This window comes from Poecilia formosa, unplaced genomic scaffold (genome assembly GCF_000485575.1).
Source record: "Poecilia formosa unplaced genomic scaffold, Poecilia_formosa-5.1.2 Scaffold171, whole genome shotgun sequence".
NCBI lineage: Eukaryota > Metazoa > Chordata > Actinopteri > Cyprinodontiformes > Poeciliidae > Poecilia > Poecilia formosa.
In genome coordinates, this window is record NW_006800110.1 from 1,314,718 (window position 1) to 1,337,805 (window position 23,088).

General features: G+C 43.0%; 2 protein-coding genes and 1 long non-coding RNA gene across 4 annotated transcripts in view; 1 reads left to right on the forward strand and 2 right to left on the reverse strand.

Annotated features, from left to right (window-relative positions):
* Window positions 1-592: 592 nt before the first annotated feature.
* Window positions 593-11,557, reverse strand: LOC103146957 (uncharacterized). 2 transcript variants are annotated; one of them, XM_016677993.1, is made up of 16 exons: window positions 11,469-11,557; window positions 8,678-10,616; window positions 6,960-7,101; window positions 6,772-6,882; window positions 6,650-6,698; window positions 6,365-6,501; window positions 6,166-6,269; window positions 5,985-6,095; window positions 4,778-5,038; window positions 4,607-4,686; window positions 3,773-3,988; window positions 2,853-2,931; window positions 2,675-2,776; window positions 2,516-2,604; window positions 2,372-2,444; window positions 593-1,477 (listed from the first exon to the last, which is right to left on the reverse strand). In XM_016677993.1, exons 2-16 carry the CDS (start codon window positions 10,604-10,606, stop codon window positions 1,349-1,351), a joined length of 3,612 nt encoding a protein of 1,203 aa, XP_016533479.1. In that variant the 5' UTR covers window positions 10,607-10,616; window positions 11,469-11,557; the 3' UTR covers window positions 593-1,348. The 2 variants fall into 2 exon arrangements, with proteins under 2 accessions (XP_016533479.1, XP_007565128.2); XM_007565066.2 differs by having other exon boundaries at window positions 2,321-2,444.
* A 583-nt stretch (window positions 11,558-12,140) lies between these two features.
* On the forward strand, window positions 12,141-16,250 carry LOC103146956 (uncharacterized). The gene is made up of 3 exons (XR_001663800.1): window positions 12,141-12,231; window positions 15,106-15,174; window positions 16,150-16,250. It is a non-coding gene; the product is annotated as an uncharacterized LOC103146956 (long non-coding RNA).
* Window positions 13,764-23,088, reverse strand: part of LOC103146955 (gamma-aminobutyric acid receptor subunit rho-3-like) — a 25,659-nt gene continuing 16,334 nt past the window's right edge. Inside the window, exons 6-13 of the mRNA XM_007565064.2 lie at window positions 20,441-20,508; window positions 18,484-18,707; window positions 17,838-17,920; window positions 17,591-17,728; window positions 16,260-16,412; window positions 15,606-15,667; window positions 15,073-15,204; window positions 13,764-14,290 (exon numbers count right to left, since the gene is read on the reverse strand). Of these exons, the coding sequence (XP_007565126.1) occupies window positions 13,988-14,290; window positions 15,073-15,204; window positions 15,606-15,667; window positions 16,260-16,412; window positions 17,591-17,728; window positions 17,838-17,920; window positions 18,484-18,707; window positions 20,441-20,508 (1,163 nt within the window). The 3' untranslated portion in view covers window positions 13,764-13,987. The remainder of the gene's footprint in view (window positions 14,291-15,072; window positions 15,205-15,605; window positions 15,668-16,259; window positions 16,413-17,590; window positions 17,729-17,837; window positions 17,921-18,483; window positions 18,708-20,440; window positions 20,509-23,088) is intronic.

Consider the following 23,088-nt stretch of genomic DNA (forward strand, 5'->3'; position numbering starts at 1 on the left):
CGTTTCTATTTCTGTCCCCTTGATGATAGTTTCTGCCCTGAGATGACCTGCAGCTGAAAGGGGAATGAACTAAAACGTGTTCAGTCTGAGCGCAGCCTGTGACCCGTTTTTATTAGAGGAGATTTATGAGTCCTGCCAGGACAAACAGCAGCTTCCCGCATTTTAAAACTTTTACTTCATGTGAAGCAGGAAAAATGTGGCGCCCTGGTTTTGACACCTGCCACTCAGTGTGCGGTCTCCTCTGAATGCACCTCAGGCCAGGTGGAGCAACGACAGGATTTATTACTAAACCAGAATCTGTTCAGACCAAATTTGGTCCTTCTGGTGTGATTCTGGTGTAAACTGAATTCAGCAGTGGATCCTGAAGTCATGAGTTTTATTTGAGTAAAGTGTGATGAATGGAGCCCAGTACGAATCATTTCATTAGTATGCTGCATGCTATTCATTAGGCCGCTGATAAACAAATACTGAGCCAAACAATGTAATTAGAGTTGTGATGTGGCTCTACTGCCATCTGCTGGTTAGGAGAAGGAAATAAATCTGTAAGAGGCGGAATGACTCAGAGCTTCATACAAATACAAATCTAAACAGGTTACTTGCAAAGGCACTTCTTTAATATATTTCTGTTCAGTATTCTGTACATTTGTACACAACAACATATTTCACAGTGGTGCCAGCTTTACATTCAAACTTCACATCAGGAAACAACATTTGTCTCTTTACAATCAAAAGAAAACATTTCTTCAAGTTGAATCAGTTTGTTCTTGGACGCTCAGCGGTCAAAACTCAGCAAGTTAAATAAAGTCAACAACTAAAACAGGCCAGTTTAACACAAATAAAACTGAATCCGTGTTTAAAATTAAATAAAACAGTCAGAGCAACAATAAAGAGTTGATATTCAGTACTTTCAAACATACAGGAAGGCTTTACAGATCTGGTTATTAATTGTTGGGCTTCTAACATGGGAAGGATCCACTTCAGACTTAAAAATTCAGAATAAAAAACAGAATCCTGACAGAACTTCCTGTACAGAGCCGACGGCCAAACAATAAACCTGAAAATAACGCCTGGCTCTCATTACACTGAGCCCAACAACAAGACAAGAAACAAAACTAAAGAATTACAAAAACATTTACAGATTATTTTCAGTTTCCTGCCAAAAAATTAAAGTGTTAAAAGTTCCTATTCAGCATCAGCAGTTTTTATAGTTCTAAGATTAAAAATCCTGAGCTTGTAAAGGCTGGTTTCTGGTTTAGCTCAGAGTTGATCTCCATTGCTTACTGATCAATTTTATAATAAATATACAGCCAGCTATACAACTACACATTCCCATCGGACTGTTTTTGTCTCACAGCGGCAGCAGAGGCTGTTGGGATGCCTGGTGCTCCGCTGAGGGGGCGGGGTCAGCCAGTGGCGCCGACGCCTCATTGGACGAAGCCTTCTGGCAGATCTCAGCGTAGCTCAGCTTCTTCAGCTCCTGAAGGAAGTGAAGAACAGGAGCGGGCATCAGGAGGCCGATACGCCGACATGTTTCAGTTATTATGTACTTTTCATCTTTACGTATACCATACACTGTTTGTTTTTAAACCAACAAATGAATACAGTTCAAATACAGCTGGGTTTTCCCACTGTGACAGAGTACGACGTTTTCATAAAGCGGACTGTGATGCGATTAATGACATCACAACAGACCTGATGAGCTGCATTAAAACCAGCAGACAAAATAACCCAGAAAACAGAAAACTATTTTAGTAACTGATTATTCTCACAATTAAAAGAAATTGGCATATTCTGATGATTTTTCAAATAAGCCTCTTATACAATATTAGAAATACATTAAAAGGTGAAAATCAAAAGAGTTCAATTCCTTTTAAGGTAAGAAAATACAGTTTATTGTCTACAGTGCAGTGTCATCATTCCTTTAGTGAACGCTTGTAGAAAAAGGTAAATCTGCAGATAAAAATCCTTCCAACATCAACAACAGATTTGCAGAAAAAGGTTTTCATCTTAAATGCCCCGATTAGTTTAATGTCTTTAAAAGAGGGCAGCATGTATTGGCGAACAATTACAAAGCAACTATTTAACATTGTCCCATGGACAGACTGTCTGTTTTAAGTAAAAGGTTGAAATGTTTAATGTTGCAGTGACCCAATCAGGGATCACAGCCTGCTGTCACAGAGCTGGTTGTGTTTTTGTCTCTAATGTTTCCAGGCTTTGTGTTGTTAAGATGAAGCAATAGGAAACATTTTGTTCTTTTCTCCTGTTGAACTGAACCCAGATCAGCTCCAGCCAGAGACGAGCACCATTAAACGACCCACACCTCCCCGTCTGGCTGGTCCAGGTGATAAACTGAGTCCTGAATGTGTCTTACTGCTGCTGGTTCCAATGGCAGCTGGACTGGTTTGTCCTCCACCGTCGTCGTTTCTCCGCCGTCCCCATCTTTCCTGCACACAACAACACAGCTGCATGTGAAGCCTCCGCTCCGGTCGCACAGCTCCAGCAGCTGGATACTCACAGCAGAGACGCCGGTTGAGGCTCCACTGGAGGAAGTGATGAAGCTGAGGATGAGGACGATGAGTTTGAGCTGCTGCTTTTTGTCGGACTCTGAGGATTCAGACACACAGTTCAGACTGGAACTGATTCAGGTGTGTGTGTGTGTGGGAGTGTGTGTTACCTTGACGCTATCGTTAGCTGCAGGTGTCGTCGCCGTGGCAACATTTGCTGTAGACAGGGGAGGGAAGCTGGACAAGCTGAGCTCCAGAGGAGGAGGAGGAGGCTGATGAAGAGGAGACAGAATGGGAGTGGTTCACTTTTCCACAGTCTGACCTCTGACCTCTGCTGTGTTTTCTTACCTCAGAGTTCAGTTTGGGTCTCTCCAAGGATTTCTCCGTCTCCCTCCTCTTCTGGCCGAAGGCTCCCCTCCTGCTGTAACTGAGACAGAAAAACAAAAACCTGTTTTCTGTGTCTCTGCAGTCAAATCCTCATGTTGCAGAGCGTCGCTAAACTAAACTAAACTAAACTAAACTAAACTAAACTAAACTAAACTAAACTAAACTAAACTTTTCCATGTTTTGTTGCTTGCTAAGCTCAAACTTCAGTTCTTTTGGAGGTTTTATGAACGACAAAGGAAAAGTAGAGATCAACTGTGAAGTGGAAGAAAAATTTTATATGGTCTTCAACAAAAACAACAAAAATAAAATCTTAGAAATGCGGAGTGCATTTGTATTCAGCAGTCTGAGTCAATACTTTGTCTACAATTACAGCCAGAGGCGCAAAAAGTGGGTATGCAGCGTATGCAACGCATAGGGGCGCAGCACCAGAGGGGGCGCCAAAACCCCGTCTGGAGGGGGCGAGGCGCCGATTATGTTTTCCCAAACAGTTCAGCGCGCCTCACGCTCCTTCACCTCTCGCACATAACGAGGTAAATGTAGCGAGTTTTACACTCCACGTAGCGTCGCCTCCGGGGGGCCGGGGGGGGTTATGTTTTCGCATCCACCTGAATAATGTGCAGTTGTGCCACTGATTACAGCTGTCAGTTTGTTGATCAGCTTCAAACATCTAACATCTAAAATGTTTGGATGATCTTCAGAGTTTCCCACTCTAAACACACACAGGGCTCTGCATGCAGAACTAAATGTTCCTACACTGCCCAGCTGCTGCTAGCTGCTGCTAGCTTGCTAAGGTTTGGTTAGTAATGACCAAAGCGAACAGGAAGGCCTGCAGAGGCTGAACTACAGCAGCTGTGACTCTGGAACAGGAACAGTTGCGTTACCTTCCCCGGTCAGAGGGGGGCACCAGAACCTGTTTGTTGTTGGATTCTGTTCTTCCGCCCCGGCTCTGCCGGCGCAGGCCGCCCCTCAGCCGGCCCCGCCGGGCCCTCAGGGAAGGAGAGGAGTACTGGTCTGCAGACGGCTGCTCCGACGGCTGGTAGAGGTCTGGGTGGTGGGTCTGCCAGCGGTCTCCACAGCTCAGCATCCTGGAGCCCCTCCTGCGGGTAGAGACCATAATCAGCCCCAACCCGGTCCAAACAGGACAGGACCGGCTCCGACCCGGTCCAAACAGGGTGGAACCGACTCGGATTCGGTCCAAACAGGACAGGACCGGCTCCGACCCGGTGCATTAAAGGAGCAGCATTATGTATTTTACAGGCACATAGAGCCATTTAATAGCACAATCACGTTACTATGTTACCTTCAGTTGTTATATCCTGAATATATCAAATGAAGCTCCGCCTACAGGAAGTCATCACGACATGGCTCCTCTATTAACCCTTTAACAACATTTTTACCAGTGTTGCTCTGGGAAGTAGCTCCTACATTGAGCAGTTCCAACAGATATTTGCTAATTGCTGCAGGCTAGTCTGAAGGAGCTGAGTGGGAGACAGCTGCTCTGTGAAGTGGAAGGGGAGGAGGTTCGCCTCAAAGGCAGAGCTAGGTCTAGCTCTTAAATGGTTGCTATGGAGATTAAAGGATTTCTCAAACATGAATGAACGAGGCTTTTGTTTTTGAAGGAGGGAGTAACATTATAAGATGATGTAGAGCTGATCAAAGTGGATTTTTTTGACACTGGCCCTTTAAGAACGGCAGCAGCAGGGTGGTGGTTGTACCTCTGTCTGTGAGCTGCGTGCGGCTTGAAGGTAGAAGCTGCTGGAAACTCGTTCATCAGGTTGTTCATCAGCAGCTCAGGCTGCAGAGAGAATCAGAGTTCATGACTGAAACACTGAGCAGGACCACAAAAGGAACCAGGTCCGGGCCAGGAAACCTGGTTCTGCTCTCACCTCCACGTTCTCCTGGTACTGGGCCGCGGTGGCGGGCCATGCCTCGTTGTTCTGGTCAAACATCTGCTGAGGGAGGCAGGACGGGTTGAAGGTGGTGGGGGGGAAGTAGGAGCTGTAGCGGCTGCTGCACTGGTCCAACTGGACGGGCCTGTAGCCGTTCTTGGGGGCGAAGGAGGCGATGGCCATGGTCTTAGCTTTGATCCGGGCCATGATGGGCTTCCCCTTAAACACCCGGACCTCCTCTCTCAGGTACCTGTAGGCCTGAAGGACCGGCCATGTTACTCTGTCACATCCCACTGACTGACAGAATTAGGATCTGACAGAAACACAGCCAAGCTGCTGGGAGCAGAAGACCTAAGACTGGGGTCAAAGTTCACCTTCCAGCAGGGTGACCACCCTGAACATGCAGCATGGTTCTGGTTCTGCTGTGTTGTACAAACAGCTCAGTTAATGACTAAGTCACCTCTGCAGTGCTGAAGCTCTGCAGAGACCTGATGATGAACACCAGATCTGGACGACTGGAGCTCAGATCAAAGCAGACTCATGTCAGAATGGCCCAGTCAAAGCCCAGGTTTAAGTAAGAGTGATATATTGGATCAATTTAACTGATTTAAAGAAAACACCGAACAGAGGCAAACGGTAAAACCTCCTGTAGGTTTTCTCAGTGTGGTTTCTGCTGTTTGCCGTCCCTCCACCGGCCCAGACCGGCGTCTGACGCTTCGCTTCTGAATGGAGAACGACGACTTCAAGTTCGTAACAGGAAGATAACTGAATGTTTTCAACATTATTTCCATTTTAAAGCTTTAATAACTACATACTAGTCATACCATGAAGACCAGTATCCATTTCACTCCTGCAACATTAAATTGAAGGTAAAGGAGTGAGCACAGAGCTGCTATACATAGAATGTGTCATTAGTTAATTCTTGTTATTCATGTGGGAGCTTAGTTGGACTGATGTCCATCCAATCTGACTGAGTCTGTTGTGAAAAGCTGAGACCAAACACGGTTCTGACTGGAGACTGAATACCAACACGACACACTTTTCAGATTTTCATTAGTTGGTGGCATTCAGTCTTTTTCTTGTGTTTCCTGTCACATCTATGTGGTTGACATCAGCCTGTTAGTGTCTATGACAGCTGAATCAGTGAACCGCTGGCTCTGGTTTGAAACTCAGCTAAGACTGAGTATGATAGGAGCTGTTGTACCTGCTGAGCGTCAGCCTCTGACTGAAAAGTGAGGAACCAGTTGTCGTTGTTGACGACCTCACAGCTCAGGACTTTGGGCAGGTTCTCTCCTTCGAACAGAGCCTCCACCTCCTGCAGGGAACATCAGAGCGCTGAGGACTGCAGAGAGCAGCAGGCGGGTCGGTGCAGCAGCGGGACTCACCTCTGCAGGTGTGGTGTCAGGAATCTCCCGCAGGATCACAACGCAGCGGTTCTGTCTGGGCCGAACCTTCTGCCCGCATGGGGCCACCTGGACCAGAGGCATGGCTGCCAAGCAGACAGCAGGACGTTAGAGCTCAGTTATTCTAATGATTAAAGTTTTTTATTGTAACATATTGATGGGAAATAAAACAAGGAGCTACATTTGAGAATGTCAGAGATGAGCTCCAGGTCCGTGGTGAGGTTCTTGATGCCGTCCAGACTGGCCAGCGTGGCGATGGAGACGTATTGGTCGTTGTCCATTTGGGACTTCAGGTACAGGTCGCTGCTCAGATAATCCCTGAGAAGGAGAGCAGGAGAGGCTGACGGAGAGGTCAGATCCAGAAAACAGCAAAACGCACATTTCTCTGTACTGAGACGCATGGAGGGTAAAGACGGTGGGCAAAGGAGCTTCCCGCTGCGCCGGCCGCTGTGGTTCCAGATGTTACCTGGTCAGGCAGGACTCCAGAGCTCTGCTCAGTTCCTCTCGGATCTCATCTGGAAACAGAGCAGATGTTTTCAGTGCAACAGCGTGAAAAGAGTTGCTGCTGCGTGTGTATCCAGCTGCTACCTGTAACCGGAGGATCAGAGGTTTCTCCGTTCACCGTCAGAGCTTCAGGCGTTGGAGTCAGATACTCGGCCTCCGCCAGGCCCACGTTCCCTTCAAACTCCGACACAAATCCTGATGGGATGGCGAAAGGGGAAGGTGAGGGAAAGAGGACGGCGTGATGCGGTGAAGCAGCGGGAGCCTGGGCTCACCTTCCTGGTGGTTCAGGTTGTCGGGGAGCTGCAGCCACGGCTGCTGCAGCTGCTGGTAGTCCGGGTCGGGGATGTGGAAGCTCAGGTTGGGGTCGTTCCATACTTCAGCTTCAGGGTTGAGACACGGAGCTGCAGCAGCTTCCTGAAACACAAACACAACATTTAACTCAGAATCTGAAACACGTTTAGACTTCCTGGTGGTGTGAGCAGACAGGAAACATCCACATCTGGTTCAGCATGTTGAGCCACTTCTTGGGTTAACAGCAGCTTAACTAGTGCAACAAACCCTTAACTAGTTCTCAGTTCACTCAGGTTAACTGAATCTGTTCATGTTCAGAGTTCACCAGGTAAATGAGTCACAGCTTTATTTCTTGTTTTTACCAGTTTAAGTGGTTTGGAACAACCTTAGTAGTCAGAACTTTGACAGCATCACAAATCAGAAACTGTTAAAGATTCCCAGTTCCAGACTGGAAACCAGTCTGTTGATTTTAACTCTGTGGTTTAATGGTTTTATCTTGTGTGATTTTAGTTATCATATTATACTTTATTGTTTCTACATGATTATATAAGAAAAGTTCTTTATTGTCTGTAGAAAACTTTGATCAAGAGAAATTTGCTTTTAAATGTGATGATGGATAAATAAACACTGACTGATCGTCTCACATAAACTTTATTATAATTTAGCCAAATTCTAACTAAAACTGAAATTTGCCCAAATAATGTTTCACTTTGTAGAATGAAATAAATGGAAACCCCTAACAATCTGCTAACATTTGCATTTTACTTTCACTTAAAAATGTCATTCAAACTTTGAATTATCGTAATGCCTTTTGGCTACTTCTGTATGTTCCAGTTTTTTCATATTTATTTTTTTAATCATTTTCATAAAATCAATTTTTTGGTCATATTATTGTCAGATGTCATCTTTTTAATGGAATCCACCAATAACAGAGTTCTTCAGCTGCTAGAGCAAAAAATGTGATGGTTTCTGAACAAGTTCTGTTAACTCACTTAATTTTCACTTTTTCTACATGTATTATACACCAAATGTAAGAATTTTGTCTGAATTCAGAAAATGTAACCCTCATTGATGTGGGACTTGCAGTTTTCTGGCAAATCGTCCCAAAGTGAAGCATCAACTCATCAGGAATAAGAAACTCCATTACAGGAGACACAAAGTGCAGCTGTATGTTTTCATAACCTCATATCTTCTCCATAACGATGCAACAGAGACATGAACCTGGTCTGGTTTTCTCCTCAGACCTTCCTGACTCTCATGATTCAATCATTTTTTTCTTACCAATGAATATTTTGCTATGAATCTTTTCTGCTCCAGAATTATAAATCCGTTTTTCACTAAAACGCCTCAGATTGAAAAGTTGCTAAATCATAATTTGGACACCCCTGATACACACATGAAACACAGCACGACTGTTCACTGATCCTTCTCAGTGAACAGTTCAGGTTCATCATGTAGAAAACAGTGCTGTTGGGGTCAAAGGTCAGCACAAACATCTGAATGTAACGAAAACCATGACTCCAAATTAACTCCAGCCTGGATTATCAATAAAACATAATGTCTTCAAACTGTGAATGTGAATAATAACCCATGTGTTTTGTTAAACCTAGAATATTCCAGATGTTTTCCTTCCAGTGTGTGTGTGTGTGTGTGTGTGTGTGAGAGAGACATGGAGCAGCAGAGCTGGAGCCAGACTTACAGCCTGGGAGCTGCTGGTGTGCCAGTCCCAGACGCAGGGCCCCTGGGGCGTCGCCGTGCTGTAGGGGAAGGCCCCCAGCAGGGCCATGGAGGGCTGCAGCTCTGACACCAGGGCTGGGATCTGCTCCTCATCCTCGCCCTTCGTCCCGTCCGCCTCCAACGTGCCCTGGGCCAGAGCGTCAGGGTTCTGGTCCGGGCTCAACCGGATCCAGGGCTGGGGGTACAGGCGGCAGACGGACGCCTCGGCCAGCTCTCCCAGCAGCTCCGACACCATGTTCCTGATCCCGCCCTCCTTCTCCACCTCTTCCTCCTCCTCCTCTTCCTCAGCGGCTGGGACTTCCTGGTTCAGGAAGTGAATCTCGTAGGACGGAGTGGAGGCGTAGACATCGATCTGATCCGGGTCCACCGGCACTGAGCCAGAACTCTCCTGGCGGCTGGCATCAGTAACCATCCAGTCTGAGTAACCAGGGGCAACGGGGAGTAAACTCTTCATCTCCTCCATGTTGTTTCTGTCTGAGGAAGAGTCAGAGGTCCGATCCGGGCTGGGGGGGCGTCTCTGACCCGTAGGAGTAAACCCGTCAGACTGCGTCTCTTCGTGTGAGGAAGAGGAGGAAACGGGAGAGGAAGGTGGCGGCCCAGAGCGCTCAAAGCGGCTGGGCGGATGGTGGCTTATACCTTCATGGTTCTGACGTCCAATCCGGTCCCAGCCCTCTGGTTCTGGTTCCTGTACACCGGAGGCAGCATCCCCGGCCTCTGCAGGGCTTCTCTGAATGATGACCTCTGACCCCTGCTCAGTGCTTCCTGTGGGCTCTTTGGGTTCCTGATGTAAGGAGTCTGACCCGGGAGCCAGTAGAGTGGGGTTCTGACCACGTCGGGTCGGGGTCGCTGTAGCATTGCTGATCCTGCAGATGATCTCTGTGTGGCACAGTCGGAGCGTCGGCCCCTCCAGTAGAGGAAGGTCATCTTCGTCTTCCTCCTGGAGCAGCATTCGGACCTCGACGGTCTTCGGACCTGGACGGTTCTGGACTTCCTGCTCCGCTCTGAACCCAGACCCATCACTGCTCAGCTCTGCTTCTTTCTTCCTTAAGCAAATGTTTTCTCCTTCTGTGGCGGCACCGGAGTCCTTCGGCTGATAGCTGTCCGCTGTGGATGCCTGAGGGTCCTCACCGCTCACGGCGGCCTCACCCTGTTGGTTTAACACTCCGTCCTTCTCCAGAACTGAGCCAGGATCCAGTTTGTCAGCAGAGACCACTTCCTGGTCATGTGACCAGGTGGTACCTGTGTTGGCATGGTCCCTGAACAGGCTGGCCTCTGATTGGCTGGAGGGTGTGCAGGGCAGAGCCGTCTGGGTCCAGCTGGGCTCCAGCTCCTCGGCTCCGATGGGACAGATGCTGTAGAAGCTGCGGTGCGTTGCTACGGCGTTGAGCGGGAGTTCTGCTGCGTCCTGGGGGCCCGATGGGGGACCCGGCTCCGGCCCTCCCTGCTCGCCGTGCTCCGGCGCCCCGCTGTACCCCGCGGCCCAGTGCACGGCGATCTCCAGCATTTCCGGGCCGAACGGACTCTGGGTGGACACCTCCATGTAGGGAGGCGTCCCGCGGCCGGGGCTGGCCTCCCGCGTCCCAGCAGCCATTGCTCTGGTATCTGTGTGTGTGTTTGTGGTGATGACGGCCTCTGGGCTCTTGTGGGGCCGCTGCGGTTCCGCCTCACCGCCAGACAGAGCCACCTGGGTGCGGTCCGGGTCGGGGCCAGGCCGGTCCTGTTCCCTGGCCGGCTCCTGGTCCTCCAGGCGGGCGCTGTGGGCCACGGCCTCAGCCTGCCTCCTGACCTGCTCCGTCAGCGTGCTGAGCCCGTCCTGGAGGGGCGCCGATAACAGAACACTCCTCTCAGTCTGCGGCTCGGGGCCGAGCTCCTTACTAAAGCAGCAGCCCATCTTCTCCGGCCTGGAGGGAGAGTAAAACACAAGTCTGCTACGGCCGCACTCACCAAGAGCCAAACAACATGAGAGTAACACAGCAGCTGCTCCTCGCCGCCGCCGGCCCGCATGCGGGAACAGGAACGCTCCCCCCTCCGGCCCCGCCCCCCCTGCCGCCTCACCGGCCTTCCCAGAATAGCCGGAATGAGGGGCTCACATGTCCCTGCCACTCAACCCAGGAGGGTGGTCAATGTGTTTGAATTAGGGCACAGACTGAGCGGAGTCAGATGATCCAGCAGCCCACCAATCACAGAGCTGAGTTCTTCCAGGAAATACCCCCCACCCCACTCCAGGTCCTTCCCTTCTCAACCTGCCATGTGTGAGGATAATCTGCTCATGGAGGATCCTTCTTTTATTTTTGATTTTATTCATTAGCTTTATTTGATAGGGACAAAAACACAATAACATAAACAACCTGAATGAAGCAGCAGTCCCACGCCTGAATCATGATGCTAACAGCACAAGCTAATGTGCAAAACTTCTCCCTAGATTGGGTTTTTCTAGTGAAATGGCAATAATAAGGTGAAATAATAAAACATGATATTAACAAAACCATACAGATAAAACAAAGAAATGAAAAACAATTGGTATGGATACATGTTTTTGACATAGTCAGTTTTGTTTTGTTTGTTTTTTGAACATACTGAATAAGAGTCAGTCGGCTCTAGAAACATGACAGAAAGCTGCAGTGAAGGCTCGAGTTCCTTTAACAATCATAAGTAGAGTGTAATAGTGAACTGGAAGGAAAACTGTCTGTTTTACAACTAAAAACCCTGAAAACGTGTCAGGTGTCTGTGGCCCTCCTCTGAGGCGGATTTACCTGGTAAACACAGTAATAACCAGGAACCAGCTCTCCGAGCGTCAGCTGCACCTCTAGATCAGCTGGGTAGAACGGATTCACTTCTGACGTCATGGAGGACGTCGGCTCAATGGGACGAGTGCTGCTGCTGCTGGTCGCCACGGAGACTGTGGGGGGGGGAGCAGAGCAGCAGTTAGCTAACTCAGCATGGATCTGAACTCAAAATGAGATGTCAGGTTGGGTCAACAACAAAATAACTAAAAAAAAGAAAACAAAAACAAAAACAAAGAATCAAGCTGCAATGGTCCAGTCAAAGTTCAGACCTCAACCTTCTTAAGATACCAATGACAACTTTTTCCAGTCTTTTTTAGACCACTGGAAAAATAAATTACACTCAAAAATATTATTTATTACAACTAATCAAATTAAGTTTATCCAATTAAATATATTAAGTTTATTAAGCCAATGAGAAGAAGCCGTGTGCTGCAAGGCTACGATCTGGACCCATTATGGTCCAGAGCAGGGGTGTCAAACTCCAGTCCTCAATGGCAGCTGTCCTGCAGTTTTTAGATGTGCCACAGGTACAAAACACTGGAATGAAATGGCTTAATTACCTCCTTCTTGTGTAGATACGTTCTCCAGAACCTTGCTAATGACCTAATTATTATTCTATTCAGGTGTGGTGCAGCAGGGGCACATCTAAAAGTTGCAGGGCAGCGGCCCTCCAGGACTGGACTTTGACATCTGAGGTCCAGAGTGTCGTCCTATCAGAAATCCACCAGCGGTAGGAATACTTTTTCTGACTTATTTATTTTTTTATTTATTTAGCCATTATTTATACAGGTTATCCCGGTGAGATTCATTTACAAGAAACCTGTTTGGAAAAAAACAAAACAAAACACAAGTTATTAAAACATTTGCATAAAAAGTGACCTAAAAACAAGAGCAAGTTTCATAAGATTGAACTTGCGCACATGATTTGTAACGTTTTTATTTTCATTTAATCTGCAGTATCTTGCTGTCTAAGTAACACATGAACCATAAAAATGTAACACGAACTATGTAAGTTTTTAACTGATCACAAATCTGGAGTACAGTAACTGATTTTTAACGGCTACGTCACTTTCAAGCTAACTTGAAGTGACCTGCCCTTTATTTAAACGCATTTTTAAACATATCCCCAGTTTAAAATTTCAAAGAAACAGAGTAGTCTCAAACATTTTCAGGTCATTAGGTGTAAATATTCATCATTGGTATGGTAGCCTCAGTTCTCCGTTTCAAACAACCGATTTAACTCGGACAGCTCAAAGTAAACAACACAAAATCCTTAAAGAAAAACAAGCAAAAACAAAAATCACCGCTTCCGCCACTTTGGGTCAAGCTAACCGAAGTCAATACCCGAGTTCGTTTGCTTGCTTTTTTTTTCTTTTTAGAAAAACGACCTCTTCAGTTCACTAGTCAGTCAATTATTCCCCCGCTCAACGTCTGTTAGGCTAACGGTTCCAGCTGATGCTAACATTTTGGCGCTCAGCTCGGCAGAGAGCGGCTCGGTTCGGTTCGGCTCGTCTTCCCGGATTCAGAAACTCACCTGGATCCTCCTTCCGCCTCCTCCGTGGGCTCAAGTCACGCCGGGTTAGAGGTTTTCTCGCACCGTGTTCGTGGCAGTGGGACTTTGTCTGCGTTGGCGTCCATGAAAGCGTCAACCGTTGACACTTTGCTAATCATACCTAAATTCTGCGGTTGCTATGGAAACAACGGGAGGGTCCGCCTGAAGCAATAACAACATTGGCTGATTGGGCGCGCGCGAACACTCACCTGTAGGCAAAGCAAACATATTAATTATATTATATTAATTATATTGTAATTATTTCAAAAGGAAACTAAATGTTTTATCGAAGTATCTTCAAAGAGTTGTGTACGTTGATGCTTTTGGCAGGAATGCTTGATTTTAAACGCAAGTAAAATTTCTAAAATGTTAATTTCTTTTATAGAGAATGAGAACATTAGGCTTGACTTTATTTTTTTCTTACCATCAATAAATTAAAACATTTATGTGTAAAATAAATAATTGTATTGTGATTGTTGTGTTACAATGGTTACAATCTGACAAGTTGTGTTTGAGCTTCAGTTTGTTCAATTATCCATAATTGCTTTAAGCTCCACCTCCTTCTCTAGATTCCACAGTTCTGCCTAAGCCCCCATATAACTTTGGGCCTTTCGGCCCTGTACTTTAATAAACTAAACTGAATTCAATGAATTGTGACAAGAATCTATAGCTATCATGTTTGAGTTTTATACCCTCAATCAAAATGGACGTTTTACTTGCAGGAAGCCATTTTTACATGAATTCAACTTTATTTTAGCTCTTATACACAAAATATTATAACATTTGATCATGACAAAACACAAAAAGAAAACACAGTTTAAAAAATCCAAATAAACAAATGTTGTACAGTCAGGATGTTAAGCGTTTGGCTGATTGAATCAGTCCTACTCGTCCTGCAGACTGTGCAGGACGGATCTGGTCAGCACGGATCCGGTCAGCAGTACAGGCTCCAGTAGACGGTGTTGAAAAGCAGGTAGGACAGCGGGAAGGCCAGGCGTGAGTACGAGTCGATCATGTAGCTGTTGTTCACCAGCAGCTCCACGTTCTCCCGCACCGACCGCTGCCGCCGCAAACGCGTCCCCTCCGGCGGCCGCAGGTCCGAGTTCGGGCTCGGGGCCATAAGGGGGTCGGAGGTCAGAGCTGGCGCCATCCGAGGGAAGGTGGTCAGCTCGATGTCGTTGTCATGGAAACAGCCATCAAAGGCCATGGCCTGGCTGGCGTTGAAGGTGGAGGGGATCTGAAAGGGGCAAGAAATTATTTGTTTTATGAAATAAAAATATCTAATTATGAAAATTTGAGTAATTCTTAATTATGTGAAGTGTAGCTATTAGTTACTTTGTCTGTACTTTTATGTTTTTATTCATAGTTATGACAAGAAAATCTAAAAAATATAGCTATAAAATTATGGCTACACAAAAATTACATAAAAAAACATTGAGATTGTTTTAATATACTCAAATAAATCAAACCACATAGCCCAAATGTGTATGTATAACTCAAATAATATTGCTATTATTATTATTACATGCTAATAACCTCCAACATATGAAATGTGCCTTAATCCTGTAAACTATTTTCTAATTATTTCCAACAGAATTTCAAACAATGATAGCAATGAAACATTTAATTTTTAATTTATCACCAAGTAGAAATATTCCCTTTGCTTGAAAAAAAATCTCATACTTAAATCTAATTTAATATTTATTACACAGAGTATTTATTTAACACTGTTAAATAGTCAAAAGTAAATTAGTCAAAATCTTAGAACTTTAGATGCTCTTGCTTTTATATTCAGCTGTTAATAGTTCAAAATGTAAAGGAAAACAAAAAAATCAGATATTCAATTCTATCTCAAAATCAAAATTAACTTTAAAGCTCTTGACAAAGACCTTTGAATTTTTTATTTTTTTAAACTTAGAAATACTTGTAATATCAAAGTGTGACCACAGGGGGGAGACAAAGTAAGCCATAATTCTGTAGATTTTTGTTGTGGTTTGGAAACGGCGTCTTCGTCCTGACCTTCCCCCTCCTCATCTTCCTCATCTCCTCCAGGGTGGTGCAGTAGTTGACGGCAGCGTATTCGATGACAGACAGGAAGACAAACAGGAAGCTGGTCCACAGGTAGATGTCCACAGCTTTCACATATGACACCTGCACAGTAAGACACGCCTCCTTTTTAACCCCACGTTTGCTTCTAGTCAAACTTTTATTTAACTAAGAAATTGTTTTTTTTTTTATTATTTGAAGGTCAGGTGGCATGTGTAGCAGAAGTTACAGAGAAAGAGTCAGATATAAACATCTGAAGAGCAAAACTGGACTGTTTCTAACCAAAACCTCTTTAAAAAGCAAGGTTCAAGTTTTTTTTTAGAAGAATTATGAAAGTATAAAGTTATATGCTATTTAATTTAGTATAATTTCCAAGGTGATTATCTGTCCATGTTTCTATCTCACTGATTTCTTTAGAAAACTAAGACAGAAACTCTGAACTAGAAAATAATTAGACTAAGTGTTAGAGTCGGAGACGGTGTCCGTCTCCATGGAGACGTCCAGACCTGAGGCATGGATGAGGACACTCCGGTGATGATGGTGGACATGGTGAGGACGGTGGTTATACCTGCAGGAGGACACAGCAAACGGTTTTGTCAGACTTTACTGCTTCAGTCTATTCACTGTCATTCCCCCAAAAGTCCGACAGAGGGCGCTGCGCACCTGTTTGGCCTGAACAGGTGTGCAGAAGAAGAGGCTAAAATAATGTTAATGCTGCAGTTTGAAGCACAACAAAGAGTTTTAACAGTTTTTCTGTGCTTTTAGGATTTATCTGCTGCTTATTCCTAAGAAAATAATGAAAATAACATCCTTAGAATAACAGATAAAATCCTAAATACATTTTAAAAAATCATTTAGCCATTTTAATCATAAACTGAAACTTCTCATTAATGTAATAAATTACTATATTTGCTGGTGTGATGCCATTATCATAGAATGAGAGTGACTTGATTACCAAAAATACTTTACCATTCAAGGAAACTATAATTTTACACACTTAATAACAAAAAATTTCAAGCTTATCTAGAAATACTTCAATTCTCTGCTCAGATAGACTCAATGTAAAGGTGTGAGAGGTGGTGACATCATAACGTCATTATTTAAAAGAGGAAATAACCCAAAGTATCTGCCGTGCTGTGATGGAGGGTATAATGCGCTACCCAGAGACACGCGGGCGGGAACGGCTCTGCGGTCGATCCAGAAGGAAACCCAGGACAGGACAACCATCAGCATGGTGGGGAAGTACGTCTGCAGCATGAAGAAGAAGATGTGGCGCCGCAGGATGAAGTTTATGAAGAGTCGGTTGTACCAACCTGCAGACACACACAACGGTGTTTACTGCAAAACTTCAAACGTCTGACAGATTAACGATGGATTAACGTCGTCCGACATCCAACCACATGAACCAACAGTCTGTGTTAAAAACCAACTCGGGTCGATCTGTGACTCAGGACAGAACCAGAACCAACAGTCTCTGCTACGGCCACCAAGGATGGACATAAAAATAAAAACTAATGCAGTTAAAACTCAGTTTTACAGTGTCTCACTCCAAAATATGGCAACAGAGCAAAGTACAGCAATACAACAAAGCAGAATATGGCCATACGTAGAATAATCTAGACTTCTGCATGTGACATGACAGAAATTATTCTAAGAGTTCAGATTAATGAGATTAACTACAAACCCTGAGAACTGATAACAAGATGTTTGTTAATGTTATTAATATTAAAATACTCTGATCATCATGTCATATTTCTTACATGCACAGAAACAGAAAATACAACTTAATCTGCATTTTTAAAATACTACGGGTATTTAGAATTATAAGCTTATTTGGCTTATTTATGTAGTTAATCTGATTAATCACACTGAAGTGATGTAACTAATCATGTTTTTTAGTCAATAATGTGCATATAAATGTCTTTGTTCTGGGTTTCATTTTCAGGACGGTCTAAGAAGTTAATCATTTTATAAATGTTAAATATAAACTAGCTGTGACTTGGTGGAAGGATAATTCATCATTGCAAGACATTTTTCAGACATTAGAAGTGAAATAATCTGCCAGTGAAACTAGTAGTTTTTAATCTATATTCAATAATTACTTATTTAAAACAAGCTTATTTATCTTGCTGAAAAGTTAGTAAGTTAGTTTTGTCTTATTTCAAGCTTACGGAGATATATGAACTAGAAACTAGAGAATTAGACTTTGTAATATTTAGTGTTTTTGCAGTGTATGGTTCCTGAAGGCCTCAGATGGATGTCTAGGTTTCCTTATGGAGCATCAAACTAAACATCTGAGGTTCAACAGGATAAATCTCAGTGAAAACGCTGAGTCGTCATGTTCTCATCATGTCTGTGTGATTTTAGCCATATCAGGTTTGATAAACAACTTTTTGTCACTAAAAGTTGTTTTTGTTTGGTTTGATTGCAGTTCAGTTAAATGATTTTGCATATCAATAAGTCTAAACATGGAAACTGTCAGTTTTCGTACCTGTGCTGCTGTAGAAGGCGAGGCCGCTGGAGGCGTGGAAATGCTCAATGAAGAACTGGGACAAAACGATCTCATCCGTCCTCAGAGAGTCGTTCCCGTTCTTCCAGTAAAGCATCAGGTCGTTCTCATTATAAGCATCTGCAGGTGACAAACGGGGACAGAAAGAGGAGGAAACTGATGAAGTTTGTGTCTTACAGTTTGAGCTCGTTAACAGCTCAGAGGGATTCGTTACGGATTTGATTCTTACAGCTCTCCAGCTCCAGAGAGCAGTTCTGAGTGTCCAGAGGAAAACTGCTGAAGTCCATGGAGCAGAGAGCCGTTACCGTCACCCTGAAACACACACACACACACACACACACACACACACTTCAGAGCACAAATAACTTTCATTTTATATTTTTAGGATTTTAACATTCCTTGAGGCAACATGTATGGATTTTAAAAGAACCAAACACTGAGCCGTGTGGAACTCCAAATCTGTCTTTATGTTTATGGAGGTTTTGGATTTGAATGTTTTTTCAAGCTAAGCAAGAAAAAAATCTGTTTGAAAATGAAAAACATCTAAAGGCTTCAGACCGAATGTTCAGTACGAGTCGGCCCTGCAGATGATGGTGAGGGGAGCTAAGGCGATCGCTTCTGTTTTTTGTGCTAAGTTGAAGATATATATTGAATAAACAAAGCAAATATTGTTGAAGCGGTCATAAAAATACACAGAATAATTTTTATAACCAATAACATATGCAGGTAAAACTGTTTCCCACAGTAAAATCTGATGAATATGAGCACAGGACACAGTTTCACCTGAGAAATTTCTTTAAATCTATGATTTTTCTGAGAGGTTGTGGATATTTCTGTGTAACCTGAGAGGATGTTGTCTTTTCTCTGATCCATACCTGACGCTGTAGAGGATGTTTCCGTCAGGGTAAACCCGCAGCATGATGTTCTCCATGGTGGTGTCGTGGATGAAGGAGCGCTTGGAGTGGACGAAGAAGACGTCAGGAACCCAGATCTTCTTCACCAGACGGGAGTCGAACGTCCGGCTCTGGTTGGTGTGGGACGGAAACGACAGCCGCTCGTCCTTCCAGTAGTGACGCAGGTACAGAGTCATGGTGAAGTCCTGCAGGATGGAGACATCACTCCACTTTCAGCTTCACTTTACTGAACTTTTAGAATCAGCTAAACAAAACAACAAGCTCCTGACGGTTTCAGATCATTTATTTTTATTTTATTTTATTTCTGTTTGAATAGTTGAATTTTCTTGTGGTTTCGTGGTATTTTTGATTGTGAAAAATATATTTTATATGCTAAGATGCTGTGGGAAACGTATGCTAATTTTACATTGTTACCTAAAATATGCCGACAGTACCATTTCACATCAGCAGGGGGCAGCGTTGTTTCATTTGGTCAGGATGAAAACAAAAATCCTAAAAATACTGGGCTGAAATTGTTCCAATCTATTTTAATCAGATATTTGCCAAATATAAATATGCTATCCAAAAAAACTATAAATAAACCTAATTTCTGACTTATTGAATATATTTTCTATGGTGGGTTATTAGGGCCAAGCTAAGAAAAACAAGTCACTACGAAAATGATGAGAATATTACTAGAAAAAATTTGAATGAGAATACAGTCATAAAATTATGAGAAACGAGTCATACAGATATAAAGTTGACATAAGAAGAGAATAAAGATGTGATATCAGAATAAAGTCATAGCATGAGAATAAAGTTGTAAAATACAACTTTATTCAAGAATAAAGTCACAATTATACAAGAAATGCATAATATGAGAATAAAGTCATACTAAATGAAAAGAAGGTGGTAATAAAACAACAGTAAAGTTGACTTGATTATTATCAGTAGCAGCTCTGAAATGACTGAGTTTAATTCGAAGAAAGAACCACAGATTTGCTGAGCTGGTCTCAATAGATCTTAATAACTGAAGTTTTTTTCCCCCATTAAAGTAACTTATTTCTCATAATTTTATGACTTTCTTCTGCATGTTTATTGTGCTAATAATATGACTTTATTGTCATAATTGCAAAAACAAATCTCTGTCTAATACTCTGTTGTAATTTCCTATATTTATCAATCTGTTTTTTTAACCACAGACTTATTCAGCTGTTATTTTTCCAGGGTGGAATGATGAGGTTTTTCCTAGTATGGATAGTCTTCAAATTTCTAAATTTGACTAAACATCTATAATTTTATCCCGTCTGACCATAAAGCGTTTCTGCAGAAGGCCTTTGACTTTCCCATGTCGGTAAAACAAAGTGGTTTCTAAATGTTTAACTGTTTATTGCTTGATTTGTAGCAGTGAAGACCAAAGATCATGTAAAAAATCTCACTGAAAACTTTCATTATGTAGAGGTTGCAAAAAATATGGGTTGAAAACTATAACTTTTCTTTAGACCGTCGCCTTTTTCAGCATTTCATTAACTTATTTAGTAATATTAAAGGCTTTAAAAGAGTAATATGTGGTTCTCTGAACTGTTCCAGTTCAGGCAGCCATGACAACAACCTTCCTCAGCATCATTCATCTCAGCCCAGAAGAGAAGCAGTGAGCCGGTGATGGGCCGAGTTCAAAGCTGAACCCTGGAGGTCCCACATCATTGCTCCTCTTTTCACGGACAACAATGGAGCAGCAAATAAATCCACTTTCACAGAACATATTTACACAAACACTTCAGGAGATTCTTACCGCGCATGGTTGTAAATCAATGTGCTTGAAAGGATGTTTTGATTTTTTCAGTTGATTTACATTATTTTCTAATTTCTTCCTGTGTTGGGAGTCAGCAGGGATTTTCATGGGCCTTTCGCAGAGTAACAGAAAAAGACAGAAACTCACCATGTTGACCTCAGAGATGCTGTCAATGCTCTCCACCTGCACATCGATGCCCACCGGGATGGCTGAACCTGAAACGACGGCAGGACGTTAAACTCTCACTAAATATCAGAACAAATCAGAGCGGATTTTTTCTAATACAACCCAGGCATCTTGGATATCCGATAAGTATCTGATCTTTCCAAATGTGGCCGGAGTTTGTTGGGCCAGGCCGCATTCATCCGACCTGGACGTCATTGATACTCGACAAACGTCACTATTCTGCGCCCTGATGCGAGCAAGCGGGAAGCAAACCAACAACCATGGCGGGCCATGATGTGGGTTAAGCTGTTCAGGTGCTGGCTCCGGCTCCGACTCCGGCTCCGGTCGGACAACAACTTCAAAATCGGCAGATGTGCTCCACCATTAGCATCCACGTTTACTTCCTAAACACTGAGCACGCTCTCTGTGTGTGACGTTATTGCGCCCACTACTGGGCATGCGGTCGTTTGCAGTTCACACAAGTCGTTTTTATTTGTAAGTGTGAACGACCACGCCAAAAAGGAAAAAAAAAAAAATCGATTTTACAAAAAATCGGATTTGGGTCAGTTCAGGCTGCAGTGCGAACGTATCATTACTAACCAAAAATTATTCATCTTGATAATCACTCCTGGAATATAAAAACATCTTCCCTTTTGTGTTTAATAATTTTTGTTAGTATTGTTTCAGGACTAAAGGAAAAGTGAGAACAACATAGTTATAGCATAAAAACACAAAAATTGGTACAGAAAAAAGTTTAAATATTTAAGCTACTATTGAACAGAGTGATGGTTAGCTTAGTCTAAATAGCCTATATTTTACCTTATGTTAGCTTCAGCAGTTGCTACTCTCTTACCTTAAGTAGATGCTAGTTAAACTAACTTTCAGTAACCCTTATATACACCTTGTTTAATTATCAGATTAAGTAGCTCAGCTAGAATGACTGTTAGACTAACTGTTGATTTTATCAATTTTTATATTTTTTAGTATAAGCTATGTTAGCTTAAACAACAATTAGCTCTGACAGATGATAGCTTGATTAAGTCTTAGCATAAGTAGGTGTTATGGTGTGGTCTCTTTGTACTTAGGAATCAGATTATGTAGTTGAAGATATAACAGAAACGCCCCAAGAAGTTGGAAATGGGAAAGACCAGCCAAAGTTTAGTACCCAATATGGCCGACACACACAGAACATGGTGAAAGTTGCTTATGGTTGTAGTGTTTGTTTTTATTTTTGAGAAAATAAATCCTGGGAATAAATAAAATAAAGGATACTCTTTTTGCATGTATAATTACCGTGACATTTAATTTTAAATGTGCTGGAAGGTATGCTAAATTTTTGTCGTGTCTTATTTTATCACAAGATAAAACTTTTCCATGCCACTGTAAAAAGATTAGGATAAAATTTCTCTGATTTGATTGGTAGGGAAACGTCAGGCACTCACTCATGCAGTTCCTCTGTTCAGGACTGTAAACCTCATTTTGTTCAGTGACATCCTTTGTCTTCACAACAAGCTCACTACAGCCAACATCTGCCCCTCCTCTGCCCGCCTCATTAGCAGATTAAATATGTATAAACCTGATTTAAGCACAAACAGAGCAGAAAAAGCTGAACAGCACAAATTCTAGAGAAAAAAAGGCTTTGATCACAGCTACTCTGTTCCTGCTTTGCCTCCACAAAACAACCAGGATCTGATGGTGTTTGGTTTTAAGAATGTTGGCTGACCACAATGCCAGCTCCAACACTCCTGTTCTTGTTTGGAAATTTTCTCGGCTAATTTTAGGATCTGTTTTGTGCTGTGGCTTAGAGACAAAACCAACAAACACCCTTCTTTCAACACAAACATCAACATTATAATTCACTGCAGACTTAAAGTCATAAATCAACCTTGTTATGGGGACAGAATGTGAAAAGCCAAACAGGAAGTGAAATCCAAACCGAGAGCCTCTGTCCGTTTTCTCTGAGGAGGTTTTCATGATATTTGTTCTTCATATAAAGGTAAAAAAAAGAGAAAAAACAAGTTGAATCAGGAACAGGTGATGAAGTATTAATTATAAAAATCCATTAATTAATCCATTAATGATAATCTGGGAACAAAGTTATTTTAAATACCAAAGTGTAAATGTATTCAGAGATGCTTTATTTATCCTAAAGGGAAATTAAATGTCACCATAACTAATATCATCCAAGTATCTTCAAAGAGTTGTTTTTAATGGTGATGTGTGATAAAATGGGAGGATTCACTCTCTGCATCATTATCACCTCCTCTGGGGTTTGGGGTCAAAGTTCAGGTACTATCAGAGTTTTTGAGATGCTAACCAGCTACAAAACAATACCAGTTAAAAATCCTTCCAGCTGCACATCTTCCAAAACCAGAGGAATTGACTGTCCACATGCGACCAAAAGCAACACCAACAACAGCCTAGGAAAAAACAACTGAGAGATAACGAGCTGCTCCAAAACACTATTCTATTAATTCTATTAATTATGTTGATTTTCAGCTCCCAGCAAATGAAGACACAAGAATATCACATCAGACCAATAAAAAACAACCTCCAGAAGAGAAAACTTGCAGGAGAACCAGAACCTGGCTCAGTGTGAGCGGCCATCTGGGTTGAAAAAAAAAAAAAAA

Excerpts from the sequence above, each read along its gene's own strand:
- LOC103146957 (XM_007565066.2), bottom strand. The coding sequence starts at position 10,606 with ATGGGCTGCTGCTTTAGTAAGGAGCTCGGCCCCGAGCCGCAGACTGAG. Across the intron at positions 2,605-2,674 it reads CAGCTAACGATAGCGTCAAG|AGTCCGACAAAAAGCAGCAG; the intron begins GTAACACACACT and ends CTGAATCCTCAG. Across the intron at positions 1,478-2,320 it reads TGGACCAGCCAGACGGGGAG|GAGCTGAAGAAGCTGAGCTA; the intron begins GTGTGGGTCGTT and ends CACTTCCTTCAG.